Here is a 16,666-nt window from a genome sequence, read left to right on the forward strand (position 1 = left end):
CATCCCAGAGACATGATGCTACTTTTAAGTACCCACTTCTAAGTATCTGAGCAAGAACGTTTCAGGTGAAAACCTGATAGGCCTTGTAGACTTGTTTTTGGAAGGGAATGAGTGATTTGTTGATATTTTTTGGTAAGAAAACACAACTTTGGCATAAGGAGGATGACCAGCATGAAAAATTTTGGCCCAAACAATTAGTATGCAAATTTCAAGCAATGAAAAACTAAGTCTTATAAAAAGTGAACATAAGAATCATAGAATCATGGTATCATTTAGGTTGGAAAAGACCTTTAAGATCATTGAGTCCAACCATAAGCCTAACACTGCCAAGTCCACCACTAAACCATGTCCCTAAGTGCCACACCTACACATAAGGAAAAATAAGAAAACCCCTGAACCTAAGGAAATATTTTTTTTAGTGTGAGAGTGACAGTATTGCAACAGATTGTCCAGAGAGGTTGTGGAGTCTCCATCACTGAAGATATTCAAGACCTAACTGGACATGGTCCTGGGAAACTGGCTTTAGGTAGCTCTGCTTGACCAGTGGGGTTGGACAAGATGACCTCCAGAGGTCCTTCTCAACCTCAATCATTCTGTGAGCCTGTGATTCTGTAATGTAGTGAACAACATAAATAACAACCAGGAAGAACAGCCCCATCTATGACACTGTTAACAATTTCTGAGCTGATTTAAGAGATGTGCCTCTCCATTTGGAGATTGCAGGCAGAATTTGAATAGTTTTGTAATTTCCTTCTACACGTGGCCTTGGCTGGCCGCAGTAGAAAACTATGCAAGGGCAACACTATTATGGTGGAAGGAGCCTTGATGTGGAAGGAAAGCTAGCCTATATATTTCATGATTAAATATGATGACCCAGAAGTATTTCCAGTAGAATTAGCTGCAGAAATGCACTGGCATTGAAAGAGACAACCATGCCGATATTACTCTTTATTTTCTCCTCCTTAGCAATTTCCCCTAAAGTTCGTTAGTGTACATGCTGTGATGTGAAGTTCCATCTTAATAACGAACTTTCATAGACTTCTCATTAAGAACACTGACTAAAAATACCACAATGTCTAATACCAACAGTTTTAAAAAAAGGAGTTATGTATGTCTTTAGGTGATAGCTACTATAAAATAATATCATTAGATAGGCAGCGCACAAATTTAACACAAGTAATCTAAACAGAGTACCAAAGCATGGAAAAGCAGGAAATCAAACCAAACATATACTGTTTATCCAGGAATGCTAGAAGACAGTGAGATTGGGGAACTGGAATACCTGGGTTTTTGCAATGATATCACCATAACAGATGTATTAAGAATTTGGTGGAAGGAAGATAATTAATGGAAACAGTGGGATGCCTATGTAAGAAAAATATAATGGATTATGTCAAGGGAGAATTGATGTCATATGTGAAATCAAAGATAACCTGTATTAACTAAGTCACAGTCCCTCTGTAATAAACCTGCAAATTTAATGTACAAATAGTGCATAAATAGCATAATGCTAGTAAAAAGGTAATTTTCTTACTGGCTGAACAGTATGGCCACAATGACTAATATATTGTGGGAGCTGGGAATGTTGTGAGGGTACCGAAACTAATAATGGAGCACTTCAATTACACGAGGTAGAGTGTGTAAATGTAATGCTGGGACACAATGCTCAAACTTCCTATGGTATTGTACACGGCTGCTCTGGAACAGAAATCAGGGAGCCCACAAGAGGATAAGTCTGAACTTGATTGTGGCACTTCACAGGACATGGGTAAGATACTGCTATAAAAAAAAAATAATTGAGGAACAACCTGATCAAGAATAATAAATACTTTTTCAAATACATCAAGACCAGACAGAGAGCAAAGACTGATAGATGTCAAAGGTATAAAAGGAAGGTTAGAGGAGATAAAGTCATAGCAGATTAGCTAAATCGATTGCATCCACACTCCCTGTATTGGAGCATAAGTAGCTTCCGATAACAAAACTATCTTGATAGTTGTTCTAAAGATCTGATTTAAACCAAGAAGAGCTTATAGGTCAAATCAACAAAACAGTAACAAATCATGGGTCAAAATGGTATTTACCTAAATATTCTGAAGAAACTCAAATGAGCTTTTAGCTGTAGGTGAAACAATGCATAGCAAAACATATGCTCAGAGGGAGAGAGAGAGAGAGAGAGAGATTTCTGCATGAAACTACAGATCAGTAAGCTAAAGTCGGTATTCAGGAAACCAGTGGAACCTATAACAAAGAATGGAATTAATGGCTGCATTGCTAAACATAGTTTTAGAAGAATCAACATGACTTTTGTAAAGGGAACTTCTAGCTCACAAAACTATGTTCTCTGAGAGTGTCATTGAAGATGTTCATAAGGATTGTCACGTTTATTTAACCTATTTGGATTTCCAGAAGTCTTTTTACAAGATCCATCTTCAAACACTTAAATCAACTAAGTTTTGATGGTACAAATACAGTGTTAGGAATTATTACAGAGGGATAAAGAACAAAATAGATCATGATTACGCAGCTGCATCTAGGTCACGTTGGTCTCTCCTCTCTTCCATCTTGAAAATAGCATGGTAGAACTCAGGAAAATATAGAAAAGGGCAAAAGATGATCAATGGTAGAGAACAACTTTCATACGACATATGAGTAAACAGACTAGTCAGCCTGGAAAAGACATCTGAGTCTATAAACTCATGAGTAGCAAGGTAAACAAAAAGCAATTGTTTACTGTCTCATAATACAAGAACTAGAGAATATTGAAGGAAATTATCAAATGGCAACTTCATAGCATAGCCTCACACAATGTAAGTTAAATCACTGGATTCATTGCCTCAAGATGCTATGAATACCAAAGGATGACATGGGTCAAAAAGATGATAAATTCATGGTGAAATATCCATTATTTACCCCAAATGTACTGATTTTCACCTCAATTTGGTAGGCTTGGACAGTCTACCAGTGAAGTGTTACAGTATGCTTATACTGTCCTTACACCATTGCCTAGGTGTCTGCTATGGTTTCATTTTTAATGTTTCATAAAATTGTTATGCAGCCTATGTTGCCATGGGCTTGCAGAGCGTAGTTTTGGAAAAAATTATTAGAGTATTTATGCAACACGTAGTTGAAGCAGCATTTGGAAGAGATTTTTAGCTCCCTGGTGAGCTCAAAATTGTTCTTGAATTGCATTGTTTGTTTATTTGGGTTGGTCAATCCTTTCCATTTCCATCCTGGCACCCACTGTAACAAATTGTTGCTAACACGTCTGGACCTGTTAACCAGTTCTAGGCATACCATGACAATTTGTGTTACAAAGTAGTGGTGAAGTAATCTTACTTGAACTGAGACATAAACGGTATATTAAATTAATTATCTGTATTCAGTATTGAGACTCAATAGGAAAAAAGTAAACCAATTATCCAATAAATTAAGCATTGCGTGATATTCTTATTTTAAATTCAAGGGAAGGATTGTTGAAATTTACTAGCAGATTAACTAAAAAGTAATCTACTATTACCAAGTGAGGCTTGATAAGAAGTATGTCAGGTTGGCTTAGTTATAGAGAGCTCCTTTACTTGTGACATCTAATTCTTTTTCATGTAATACATTTTCCATATTATTTTACTTGATTATTTTATTTGCATACAGAACGACGTTTATGAAATCACATACTCGTGGCAAAAACTGCAAAGTGGGAATGACTGTACATGACAGTTCTCATGCAGTGTTTAGTTGGTGCAAACTGTGTTTTCCCAAAGCCTAGAAAATACATCCTTAGAATACCTAAATAGGTAATCAGGTACAGAAGATGAAATTTTCTGAAAGGAGGCAGATCCCAGAGGTCTGTATATCAGGAGAATTGTAAGGGTTTTCAGTTTGACTCAGCAGGGTAAACCCCCACAGAGATACTTTTCTCTTGTATATATCAACTTCTTCAGGAATACAGTATACTACATCCCCTGCAGTAATAAATATTGATCCTGTGATTCCTCTGACATAGGGTTGCTATAATTCTGAGAGATATGTGCTCACACTATATTATGTCCACATTGATTTCAGTATAGACCAGAATTGTTTCAGTAAAACTGATCTGCATAATTGTAGTAGGCATTTCAGGGATACGTAATACTGGGATATTCCAGCCAACTGTACATTTCCAGTATCTGCCTGAACAGTGGACACATGCAATAAGTGCATGGACATAGATCATTCTATTGATATCTGTGTGATAACTTGTATATATAAGAGTTAGATCTTGGGGACAGGATCAGGACAATACTCTGGATTTTCAGAATATCAGTATTCCATAGTGAGGATTGTTTCCTGCAAGCAGACAATCTTCCTGTTCTCCTATTCTGGCCACCTGTCTCTGTTGGTGGAGTGGTGTGAGAGGAGAACCCTGTTACCTCTGACTTCTTTTATTAAGCTGATTCTATGGGAGTAAAAGTGTGCCAAAGCTTCTTTTCCCACCTGATCATATGAGATGGTATTTTCACAATTATTCATGCAAACCCCACAAAATCATTTACTTTTTCTGTCCTGCTTAGCTGTAATGGGCTTAGTCACACTGCAGTAGTTACTGTGCTGACGGGGCTCCATCATACATTCTGACTGAAATTCCAGTCCTACTGAAGTCAGTGGCAACTTTATCATTGTCCTGGTTTTGGCTGGGATAGAGTTAATTTTCTTCCTGGTATCTGGCATAGTGCTGTGTTTTGGATTTAGGATGACAATAATGTTGATAACACACTGATGTTTTAGTTGTTGCTAAGCAGTGTTTACAATTAAGTCAAGGACTTTTCAGCTTCCCAGGCTCTGCCAGGGAGGAGGCATGAGCCTTCCACAGGAGGTGCCCAAGAAGCTGGGAGGGGGCACAGCCAGGACAGCTGACCAAACTGTTCAAAGAGATGTTCCATACCTTATGACGTCATATTCAGTATATAACTGGGGGAGTTGGCTGGGGAGCACCACAGCGCGGGAACTAGCTGGGCATTGGTCAGCAGGTGGTGAGCAATTGTGCCATGCATTATTTTGTGTATTCTTTGTCATTATTATTGTTATTATTATTCTCTTCCTTTTCTGTCCTATTAAACTGTTATTATCTCAACCCGTGAGTTTTACTTTTTTTCAGTTCTCTCCCTCATCCCGCTGGGGTGGGGAGTGAGCGAATGGCTGTGTGGTTGTTTTAGCTGCTTGCCGGGTTAAACCACAGCAGTCATTTATTTCAGTAAGTTCAGCATTTTATCCCAAGTTACTACTTGAAACTTGAAATTACCTTAATGGCTGGTTTTAACTTTGATTGAGGCAATACTTTCAGCTGGTGAATAAAACATTTTTATTTTCTTATTATTTCAATCAGTGTAGATGCATTCAATTCTTGTGTGAGCAAATTATATTCTCAGGTAAGTAAAGCTAGACTGGCTAAGTCTTGATGCCACTTTCATACTTTCCAAGCAGATTATAAAAAATAAAATAAAACAAAATTGATAAAATGTATAAAAGTCCATAATTGGAAACATAAATTAGTTATAAAACACAGAACTGGGATACAGTTCATATGTAAGACCACTTTTAGTTTGAAAAATTTGGAAATCTTATAAGTTAATTTCTTTCTTTAGCTCCTTTTTTATACTGAAGTTGTAGCCAATAATTTTGTTTGTAGCTTAACCTCATGCCTTTATCCCAGTGGAATTTCAAACATAAGCTTAAACACATTTGGGTGTTCAGGCCAAATTCTTGTATCAAGTGAATTTACCCAATTTTCAAATTTACTACTGTGCCAGTCTCTTTTCTAGAATATTGAAACAAACTTTGATTGTTATGAATGTATTCATTCTTGTCTATTTCTCCATGAGCACTTTCATGTTAAAACATTTTAGTATTTGATTGCCCAATGGACTATTCACATCTTTGCTTATCATAGTGTACAGTCATATGTGGTATGGAAGTGCTCATAGTTAAATTACACAGTGCTTTTTTTCTGCTTTCTCTCTAAATGACTCACACTTTTTAAGTAAATAGAAGAGAAGATCAATTTTGGGGTTCTTTTATCACATCATCCATCAAGTTGCTGGAATGCGTAGAGGACTGCTTCCTCATACAAACGTTGGATGTGCCAATCAGGAATGAAGCACTGCTGGGCTTGCAAATCACAAACCAAGAAAACCTGCTTTGTAATATCTTGGTTAGTGATAGCCTTGGCTGCAGTGAGCACAGTATTGTGGAGTTTGGGATCCTGCTGAGCATGCTGAAGGTTAGTACGAAGACAAAGGTTTTAGATTTTAGAAGAGCAAACTTCAACTCACTCGGAGCTTAGTTGGGAGGGATTCTGTGGGAAGTTTCCATGGACGATAAAGGAGCTAGGGACTGCTGGGAGTTTTTCAGGAACACTCTCCTGGAAGCACAAAAACAGTTCCTCCCCTTTAATGGTAAGGGAAGTAGATGGAGCAAGAGAACCCCTTGGCTTAACTGCAAGCTTCTAAATCTGCTCAAAACCAAAAGAGAAGTGTACCAGAGATGTAAAAGCAGACAAATACCCACTGAGAACTATATGGGCATTGCCAGGGCACACAGAGATGCAGTTAGAAAAGCAAAAGTTCAGCTTGAATTGAAATTGGCCAGAGATGTCAAAAACCACAAGAAAGGGTTCTTCATGTATGTAAACAAGAAGCAGAAGCAGAAGGGTAATATTGGTGCACTGTTAAACAGGAGAGGTGAATTAGTCACCAAGAGTGCTGATAAGGCAGAGGTTCTCAACACTTTCTTCACCTCTGTCTTTACCAGCCCTGTTGGGCCCCAGGCCTTGGGAACAAAAATCCAGGTCGATGCAAACACAGACCCGTGAACTATTACAGGAGCTTGACCCTTACAAATTGATGAGCCCTGATAATATCCATCTGAGGGTGGTAAGAGAGCTGGCAGATGTCGTTGTGAGGCTGGTCTCCATATCTTTGAGAAGTCATGGAGATTGGGGGACATCTCAGAGGACTGGAAGAAGGTTAATGTCACCCCTATCTACAAGAAGAGCTTAAAGGAGGATCCAGGAAATTAGAGGCCCATCTGTCTTACTTCAGTCCCTGGGAAAGTTATGGAACAAATCCTCCTGGGAGCTATCACAAGTCAAATGAAGCGCCAAGGGCAAATCATGCTTGACAAACCTGATTGCCTTCTATGACAAAGTAACCTGCTCAGTTCATGTGGGGCGAGCAGTGGACATTGTCTACCTGGGTTTCTCCAAGGCTTTTGATACAGTTCCCCACAGCCTCCTCCTAGAGAAACTGATGCGTTATGGTCTAGATAAGTGGTCTATGTGGTGGCTGGGGAACTGGCTGAAAGGTTGCACCCAGAGGGTGGTGGTAAATAACTTGTTTTCAAACTGGCAACCTGTCACAAGTGGGGTCCCCAAGGGATTGATATTGGGCCCAACGCTGTTTAATATCTTCATAAGTGATCTGGATGATTGGATCAAGTGCACCCTGATGAAGTTTGGGGATGATACCAAACTGAGTGGGGAAGAAGACACTTCAAAAGGAGAGCCACCCTGAAGGAAGACCTGGATAGGCTGGAAGAGTGGGCTAACAAGACCCTTACGAAGTTCAACAAGGACAAGTGTAAGGTCTTGCACCTGGGAAAACAACCCAGGAGTACAGTACAGGCTGGGATCCACCTGGCTAGAGAGCAGCTCTGTGGAAAGGGACCTGCTGGACAACAAACTCAGTATGAGTGAACAGTGTAGTGCAGCAGCAAAGAACACCAACAGGATGCTGGGTTGCATCAACTAGGGCATCACCAGCAGAGATAAAGAAGTCATTATACCACTCAGTGCTCATCAGGCCACACCTGGAATACTGTGTTCAGTTTTAGTCCCCGCTATACAAAAAAGATGTGGACAGGCTGGAGAGGGTCCAGAGAAGGGCCAAGATGATGATCAAAGGATTGGGAAGCCTGCCTATGAGGAAAGGCTGAGAGAACTGGGTTTATTCAGCCTTGAGAAAAGAAGGCTTAGGGCAGACCTCAGCACTGTGTTCCAGTACTTAAATGGTGGCTACGAAGAAGATGGAGACTCCCTTTTTACAAGGAGTCACATGGAAAAGACAAGGGCTAATGGGTGCTAGTTACTGCTAGGAAGATTCCAGTTGGACACAAGAGGAAAATTTTTCACAGTGAGAACAATCAGCCATTGGAATAATCTCCCAAGGGAAGTGGTGGATTCCCCAACATTGGACACTTTTAAGATTCAGCTAGACAGGGTGCTGGGCCATCTTGTCTAAGTGCTTTTGTTTAGATGGAGCTTTTGGCAAGAAAGGTTGGACCAGATGATCCTTGAGTTCCCTTCCAACTTGGTATTCTATGATTCTATGAAATGCACTTTATATGGAAGAACAACCACTGGTTAAAGTTCTGTGCAAGCAAATTCTCATATATACAAATGATCATAAAAAGGAAAAAATTCAACATTTTATTCCTTTATTTTGGAGAAGTCCTTGGCATTGGCGTTGTTGCAGTTCATTTGTGAACTTCTTTGTCCCAAGAGTATTACGTTAATTTTCTGTTTAAAACTTGACCCTAAAAATTTGTGACCTTTCTGGTAGTGTGGTTTAATTGTGTTTCTGTATTGGAATATACCATTTATCTGGAGATGGATGCTTTATTAATACTGTGTAGATATTTGAAAGAACGCTAATCCACATGTATACTTTATTCAGAGGCAATACCAAGGAGGCCACTGTACAACAATTTTGGAGGGGAAAAGACACAAAAACTTTAGACACAGGGATTTCAATAAATATGAAGTGTGGCTACAGGTTGGCACAGAGGTAGCTAGTAATGATGGATTTCTAATCTTCCCCTATGTTTAAAATATATAGCAGAATCCATGTTCTCTTGGATGGCCTAGAAATGCTTCTCATTAGTCATTTTGGATGCTTGATTCAGTAACTTGTAGACTCAGTCTTTTTACTCCCCAGGACTACGACAGCATGAGATTGAAGTGAAGGCCTTATTCTGAGATGCACCAAGTATTTCCAAATCTTTGATTTCAGAGCAGTTTGCAGGTACTCAGTTACTCTGATTGCTGCTGAAGAATAGAATAAATTCTTTTTTCTTATCAGTTGTAACACTTATTATGTTGAGCTTTATTGTAATAATAAGCTACTGTAACTAATGAGACTGCAAAACTGTGACTCAAGCAACAGTTCATTTCAGAAGCAGTGGTATCTGTACGGGGAAGAAGCTGATTCTAGATGAGATACTAGAGGTCAATTAATTTCATCTTCCTTTAGAAAAACTGGAGATGACCTAGTAAATTGTTTTATTTAGTTCTTATCTTGCTTTCCCACACTTGGACTAATGATAAGCTGTGTTTCTTTTAGAGCCACATTTTAAACAGGCCTGGTTTTGGTTGAGGGTGATTTTTTTTTCCTGTGCAACTTGGGAATTGTTTCTGTTCTGTAAACTTTTTATGTGTCTTCTCTTACTCTGATTTTAGAGATAATTGCCTTTATTTAGTCTTTGAAAGGGTGAGGAGTATAAATTAGGAATACTTTGCTGAGCTAAGCTTTGCACAACTGATTGTCTGGAAAACATTTTGCAAGGCAATGTTAGCATGCAGTCTGAGTGTGTTTCTTCTAATGGAAATGCATGCTTTGCCTCAGGGACATTTGAGCAGAAATCTGTTCATACAAATGCAGCAGAATTTGAATTTGTACTATGTCTTCTCACAAACTGAAACCCATAAGGCTTCACAGAATCAAATTATCTAGTAACAAGATTGTGGTAAATATGTAAATGATGAGAGAGAAACAGGAAAAAAAGCAAATAATTTCACAAGCAATGGAACTTAACAAATACTAGTTTCCAAGAATTTGTGTGTTGTGGTTTGATTCGCAGATGTCTTGCAAGTTGCAAGCTCTGATCAAAGCTTTTTCTGCATGTATAATGTTCATAACATCTCTCTATTATCTGAATTTGTTGAATACATATAAAGTCCATTTCAGCAATTTTCTGTGTAGAGCATGTGTAGGATCTTGTTCTTCTACCCATCCTGCAGGTTTTGTGAAATTCTCTGTAACTTCATAACATTGATAACTCTGTCCTGCAAAATTTATTGAAATTGGGTAGGGGGTTCATAGTTGTTTTTGAAAGATGGAGGGACAGATAGGTAAACACCTGAAACTGACTGTATTAAAAGCAAAAATAAACATATTCAGACATGAGGGTTGCATAAGCATCCTTCACTGAACCAAGCTGACAGTTCTATCAGGTGAGATTTATGATGAACTACTACATATGCACTTTTCTGCAAAGCACAACAACTGGCTAGGTCAGGTCCGAAGCCCAGAGTTTAATATGTAAATAAACAAACATAAACGTAAGTGGAAACCTATGTATGCTCTATCTTTGAAGCAAATAAGTATAAAATACACCGAAAAGGAAATGTTTATTGTGGTAGTTGGAGGGGGGGGAAGGCATATTGAAAACAAGGAGAATAACTGGATTCTAAAATTAAACAAAACTCTGCAAAGTGTTTGAAGTTGAGATGTGAGACTATGTAAGAGTGTAAGAGGAAACAGTCAATGAAATTTTACACTGACTGGACTGAAAAGAGTTGGGAATTGTGAAGTCCACAAAAATTATGATTGTGACAGTTAAATGGATTTTGATTATGATGAACAGATGTTACAAAAAGTGTAAGAAATTAATCTGGAACTTGTGGAATAGAGATACTGCCAGCTGCAGAGAAAAGCTAGGCTTGGTTCAGCTAAGAGGAATGCAAACAGCAGACATAAAACCATCTATAAAATAAGAGGATGGAAGGATACTTGTTGTGGAAAGTTGTTCTGATATAAAAGAGAAAGCAGCTTCTGTGCAACAGCAGAGGAAAATCCCAACTAAACGTGCACTGGTTTTGATACATAAATAGAAATGCCAAAGCACCTTTTTGCAGAACTTTGCAGGAAAAGGAAAGGTTAAAATTAGCTATGGTTGAATTTCAGAATTGTGGAAGACTTTTGTTGGTTGCTTTGGAAAGGTAGCTTTTTCAGAATTGAGGGTAGATACAATACTAGGAGGAATATTTACCATTATCAGTGGGAAGAATAGGAGATAATTTTAAAAGTATCTTAGTAGGTTTTACAGAAACAGTTCCACCACCACCACCACAACCATAATTGCCACATCGTAACACCCTTTGTCCTTATGACTGGTTTGTGAGTGGGAGCAGCAGCCGCCAGTGAAAATAAAAAAGAGCATGCATGGCAAAAAAGTCTGAGACCTCTGGAGACCTCACTTGTCACTGTTATTTAGGCTCTGTCTATCCTTCAACTGGCTGGAGGAGATAGAATGAGCATCACCAATTAGTTTTTGCATGCTTTGATCCCTAAGTAAGCTTCCAAAAATCATTCTAAAGCATTCTAAAATACACCTCTCACATCTGTTAGATACTTTACCTTTTTTTTTTTTTTAATTAAAAAGTTTTGTATTTTATAATGCTGCCACTATGGTCAGTCAGCTCTTTGGGGAATAGAAAGATTATTTTTCCATCTAGGCTGAACTAAATTAAGGTATCTCTTGTGCGTGCACGTGCATATATCTTTGCCACACAATAGAGCCAACTATTGTTTTGAAAGCAATAGATGTTTGAGGTGTTAATGCTGGAAGGAAAACTGTTAACTTTTCATGACTTGTGGTTGGTGTCAGTGCTGGTAAAGCCTAAAAATGGTCTGTTTCAGGGTCTGATACTTTTACAGGTAGATGCTTTTTTTTGTAGAAGTTGAGTCCTAAAGTTTCTGTCCTGGATTGTCTCTACTGCTCACTGTTTTACCTAGACAGGTAGAAAAGATTGTATCTGAACAATCCGATTATTGATTTGCTGGTATAGTATGAATTTTTTGGTTCATCTAACCATCAGATAAATAATAGAAGAGAGGAATGCACACAAAGCTTTTTCCTGCCTTGAAATAAAGAAGCAATTTACAACTTAAATCCATTCTTCATATCTGTTTTCTGTTTACCTTTATCATCTGCTCAGTACATTCTGTCAAAGGAGCAGTGAAAGTGGCAGGATGTAAAGAGACTCAGTAATTCAACCTTCTCAAAGGAAAGCATTGTTACTTATTTACTATGATTTTTGATACAGTTTGAGGATGAAATGTTTTAAATAAAATTCAGCCAAGTCTCATTCAATACCATGCTCTTAGGCACTACTACAGAGCACTGTCAGAAGACTGTATTTAGGTTTATAGCATATGAACATAAATTTGTATGTATTTATACATGCATATAAGTCACAGAGACAAAAGCACACAAAAATACATAAACTAATTTAAAGAACTTTTTTTTAATACACTTTAGAAGATTTGTGTGAATGTAAACATTTGGGAAACTGTGCAGTGGAAGTCACTGTAGGCACTAGCATTTTGACCTCGTAAATAAAAATATGCAGGATTATATCTTTCACTTGAAATGTAACAGATGTTTAAAAAATTGTGGAATTTTAATTACTGCTTCTGAGCCTGGCACAACAGATGCTATAAACTTCCTAGCAGATTTCAGCATGAGGCATATTATATATGACACCATACTATTTAATTCCACTATTTAATGGAAGGCTACCTATTAAAAATTTCTATAGCCAAACAAGGAATCTCTTGCCATTTAACCGTAATGGATGGAAATAATAAGTAAATCACCAGTTTACATGTATGCAAGCAATATTTTCTGTATATTATTCATAGCATTTGTATGGTTAACAATTCTAATAAACTATCAAACCCCATTAAAATCCTTGAACATTGTGAGAGTAAGGCAAAGAACTCGGTAAGCATAAGGCACAAAATATCCTTGTGCACATCCAACTGTTACGGACTTCCACAGGTCTGCATTCGCTATGACTATAACATCATGTTCACAATGTGTAAGTAGTGTTATGCATAGTTGCTATAATAATAAACAACCATATTCTCAGAACTCTTTGGACAGCTTTAATAATGTTTTACTGTGTTCCACTGACCCTCATTTTGATGTAGATTTAACACAGCTGTAGTCTAAAGAGATTAAGAGGTTCATATAGTTTAAGAATTAACATGGCAGGTTAATTAAGAACACATTGTAAGGTGCCCCTCTGGGGGCATCTTTCATTCTTTTTGCTGATACAGATTATGTTTATTATGTTTATTTTGTACAGAGCATTAGAATAAATAACACAGTATAGTACTGTATTATTAATACCTCTTTTTTTGGTATTAATCTGTGCTTAAGTGCCAAATGTTGATGCTACTTTAAATGGTCTCTTCCTATTTTTGAGTACTGAAGTGCTACAAATACAAACTGCCCAGCTAATGTCCTGACCCATTGTAACATAAGTAAATAAAATACTGGTGTGGACCAAAACATTTCCCAACATAAACCTGAAAAACAACAACAACATGCAAAACATATTGGAATATATCCACCACACAAATAAAAGTTAAAAGACAAATGGGCAAAGAGAAAATATAGTCACAGACAGATTCCATTTTGATATCTTCTGAAAAATTCCGGAGTGATTAATTCTAGGTGACAATCAGGTAAAAAGATTGTATTGTACCAGTCACAGGCACTGGACAGTTCCTGCTTGGTTCAGAAAAGCAAACCACTTGTGTAGTTCAAGTCAGGTTTTTGGTGTCCTAATGACATCAATATCCTTTTCAGAGACAGAATTACCATCCAGTGGATCTCAGTTCACAGAACATCACAGTTATAGTCAGTCAATCTACTCAGTCACCTCTAGAATTAGGTACAAGGGTGCACATGTCTGAATTGATTATGGAACAGTCACTGGGCTTCCTGTTGATATAGCTTTGTTGTGACTTTTTTTTTTCCTGTTTGATTCTGAAGTGGTATCAGAGTCCTTAATTTTCAGTTTATGCTGTCTTTATGGCTGCTTCGATCTGTATTGTGATTATTCAGTTCTTGATTTTTCCACTGAATGCTTGTTCCATTCATGGGCACTGAAGTCACTAGACTCTTAGATTGGGAGCAGCAACAGCAAAGACATGACTGGAAGAAAAAAAAAGAAAAAGAAAAAAAAAGGTTAACACAAATTTATCAGCTCTATGCAGATTGCCAGCCACATTTTTAATTCAGAAATTCACAGACAACTCTAGCTGATGGGAGTGATAGCTGCACTCAGGCAAATTTTTTATCCTAGGATGCAAACAGTTCTTGTGATTAAACATCACAAATGCAGCAAATTAGGCCCAGCCCATGCCTCTTATTTAAGAAAAACTTTGACAGTATCAAAAGGGAAATGTGTTTGACTAAGGTAAATAGACAGAACTGACAGAACTCAATACATATTGTAAGAGCTGGGTTGGGTTTTTCCCCTCTTTATAACTGCACTTCAAAGTTAGGGATCAGTGTGCTGCTTAGCATGTAAGAGAAAAGAAGAAAATTCCTCAGCCTGTGGCTTAGGTCTCTTCTCACATCTTTCACAGAAGATGACAAAATTGTTTAGGAAAAGGGACAGTGAATATATTGAGGTGTTTAGTTTTTCACAGTCAAGAACAGAAAGTCATTTAGGATCATACTCCCAGGTTCTTCACAGCCTGGGATGTTCAGTTGTCTCTTCTGAAAGGAGCAGAAAGGATTCTTCAGCTATCCTCCCTGCCTCCACAAAAACTAGTGCCTAATTCTATGTAGATGGAACCTGTATTTAGGGGAAAGAGTTAAGGCCTCAGAGGAGCAATGGTAGTAACAGCAGTAGATCCATGACTTCTGCGAACTCAATGGGAAGGGAGTGTTGCAGAGAGGTAAAGCCAGACATAAGATACGTGTACTATCTATCTTTCTGTGGGTGGGTATGTAAAATAGCAACAGAGGTAGGGTGAGAAACTTAAATACAAAATGGAATATATATGCCCGAATTAATGACGTTGATACTATAAGGGAAAGGGTAAGCTATAATGAGAAGCTGAGAAAGATTAAATAATACCTGAAAATTCTTTAATTAGAGTTGTTGTATGGTAATTTTATTTGGAAGGACAAATGGGAAGAATGAACTAGTGATATGAGAAGCAGCCTGGTAGTACCCACTGTTACTTCTCCCTTTCACCTGAGGACAAATTCAGGCATATTATCCTCTCCACAGTTCCCAAATGAAGTAGGGGACTGTAAAAAGCAAAGCTGACTTCTTATTTAGCATGTGAAAATACTCCCTTAAAATAGTTTCTAAGTCTGAGCAGGCTTCAGACAAACAGGTCTTCCCTATTCTAATAATTTATTGCATTTTTTCAGTAGCTTGAGTTGTCTATTGACAGACTTAAAGTTTAGTGATGCAGTCCTGTCGTCTTTTGTTTTTCTTTGCAGATAAAACTATTTCAGTCTTCTTTTTCCATTTCATTACTTTATTTACCACTGTATGCTCTCATTTTCTTTCTTTATTGCTTTTATTAGATGAACAGGGACTTGCAGAGGCACAGTGTCACAAGGAAATTATTTTAGCCTTCAAATATGTTTTCATGTGTAGGAACTGGAAAAATGCAGGTAAAAGCCATAATGCGTATTTAATTGCTGAAGTCAACTCAGGTGCCTGCTTTGGTATTCAAGCCTGAAAATTTTAGTCATTAATGGGATTGTTTAACTGCAGGCAGCTTTGTGTCCTATGTATCTGTTCTTTGTCTTCATCTGGAGTGAAAAATATGTTATCAACCAAATTGTATTTCATGTACACGTCACATGCAGGTAAACAGGACTTACAAGAGCCTGTCTCTCTCAGTTTACATGTTTCCATATGAGGACTATGTCAAACTTATTTACTCATTTAGCATTTCAGATGAAGTAGATAGTTCCACTTTCTATTTGGTATGTGTGCTATGTGAGCTGCTAGCTGATAAACTAGACAATTTATAATCTTTCATTCCTTTGCATGCCTCTTCTCCCAACTGCTAAAAATAGATAATAACTAAGTGGTTTAATACAGTTCATTAACTGGACATAAAATCTTATCAAGGAGATCTTACCTGGAAACAGTTTTTAAACTTCTTGCTTACAAAATAGAGAGCTATTGGGTTTATACAAGAGTTCATGGTTGCCAAGTTGATGCTGATATAATCCAACGGCAGCAAGAAACTAGACAACAAAAGAGAAAGCAAAACATTTAAACTGTTCATAGACTGTAGAAGCATCTGTGCTTTTTTTGGTTACAATCTCTTCTGTCACAGGAACTAATTCTCTCTTACCTAACTCCCTCAATCTAATCTTGTACCATGCCAGGTCGATAATAACCTGTCTCACAGAAGTTCACAAAAGGCAGAGGAAAGTGATTGCAATGGTGACAGACAACATTTATTGAAATCATGCTACCCCATTAAAACTGAAACCTCTGAAAATAGATGCAGCTGAAAAGTCATAAAATAAAATGTTTGCTCTCTGAAGACCACAGTTGCATGCAAAATGACATTTCTCACATAAACTCCAAGTCTGCGGCATTATATTTTTTCACTGTAAACAACTGATTAACATAGAAAATGAAGTACCTGAGCAGTTCACATCTGCCGGGGTCTCTTTCATTATATACCATTTTCTTCAAAATTCGGCTCAAATGGAGAGGGAACCAGCAAAGAGCAAAAATCACTACTAAACAGAAAACTGTCTTTGCAACTTCTCGACGCTAGAAAAAGAAGTA

The 16,666-nt window shown here is 37.7% G+C and overlaps 1 protein-coding gene across 3 annotated transcripts in view; it reads right to left on the reverse strand.

Annotated features, from left to right (window-relative positions):
* Positions 1-12,096: 12,096 nt before the first annotated feature.
* The window catches only part of EDNRA (endothelin receptor type A), a 34,881-nt gene continuing 30,311 nt past the window's right edge, over positions 12,097-16,666 (reverse strand). For all 3 annotated transcript variants that reach the window (XM_054824221.1, XM_054824220.1, XM_054824219.1), the window contains 3 exons: positions 16,518-16,651; positions 16,002-16,110; positions 12,097-14,040 (listed from right to left, as the gene is read on the reverse strand). In XM_054824221.1, the coding sequence (XP_054680196.1) occupies positions 13,900-14,040; positions 16,002-16,110; positions 16,518-16,651 (384 nt within the window). In that variant the 3' untranslated portion in view covers positions 12,097-13,899. The remainder of the gene's footprint in view (positions 14,041-16,001; positions 16,111-16,517; positions 16,652-16,666) is intronic.

The sequence above is a fragment of the Grus americana genome, chromosome 4 (genome assembly GCF_028858705.1).
Source record: "Grus americana isolate bGruAme1 chromosome 4, bGruAme1.mat, whole genome shotgun sequence".
In the NCBI taxonomy this organism is placed as follows: Eukaryota; Metazoa; Chordata; class Aves; order Gruiformes; family Gruidae; genus Grus; species Grus americana.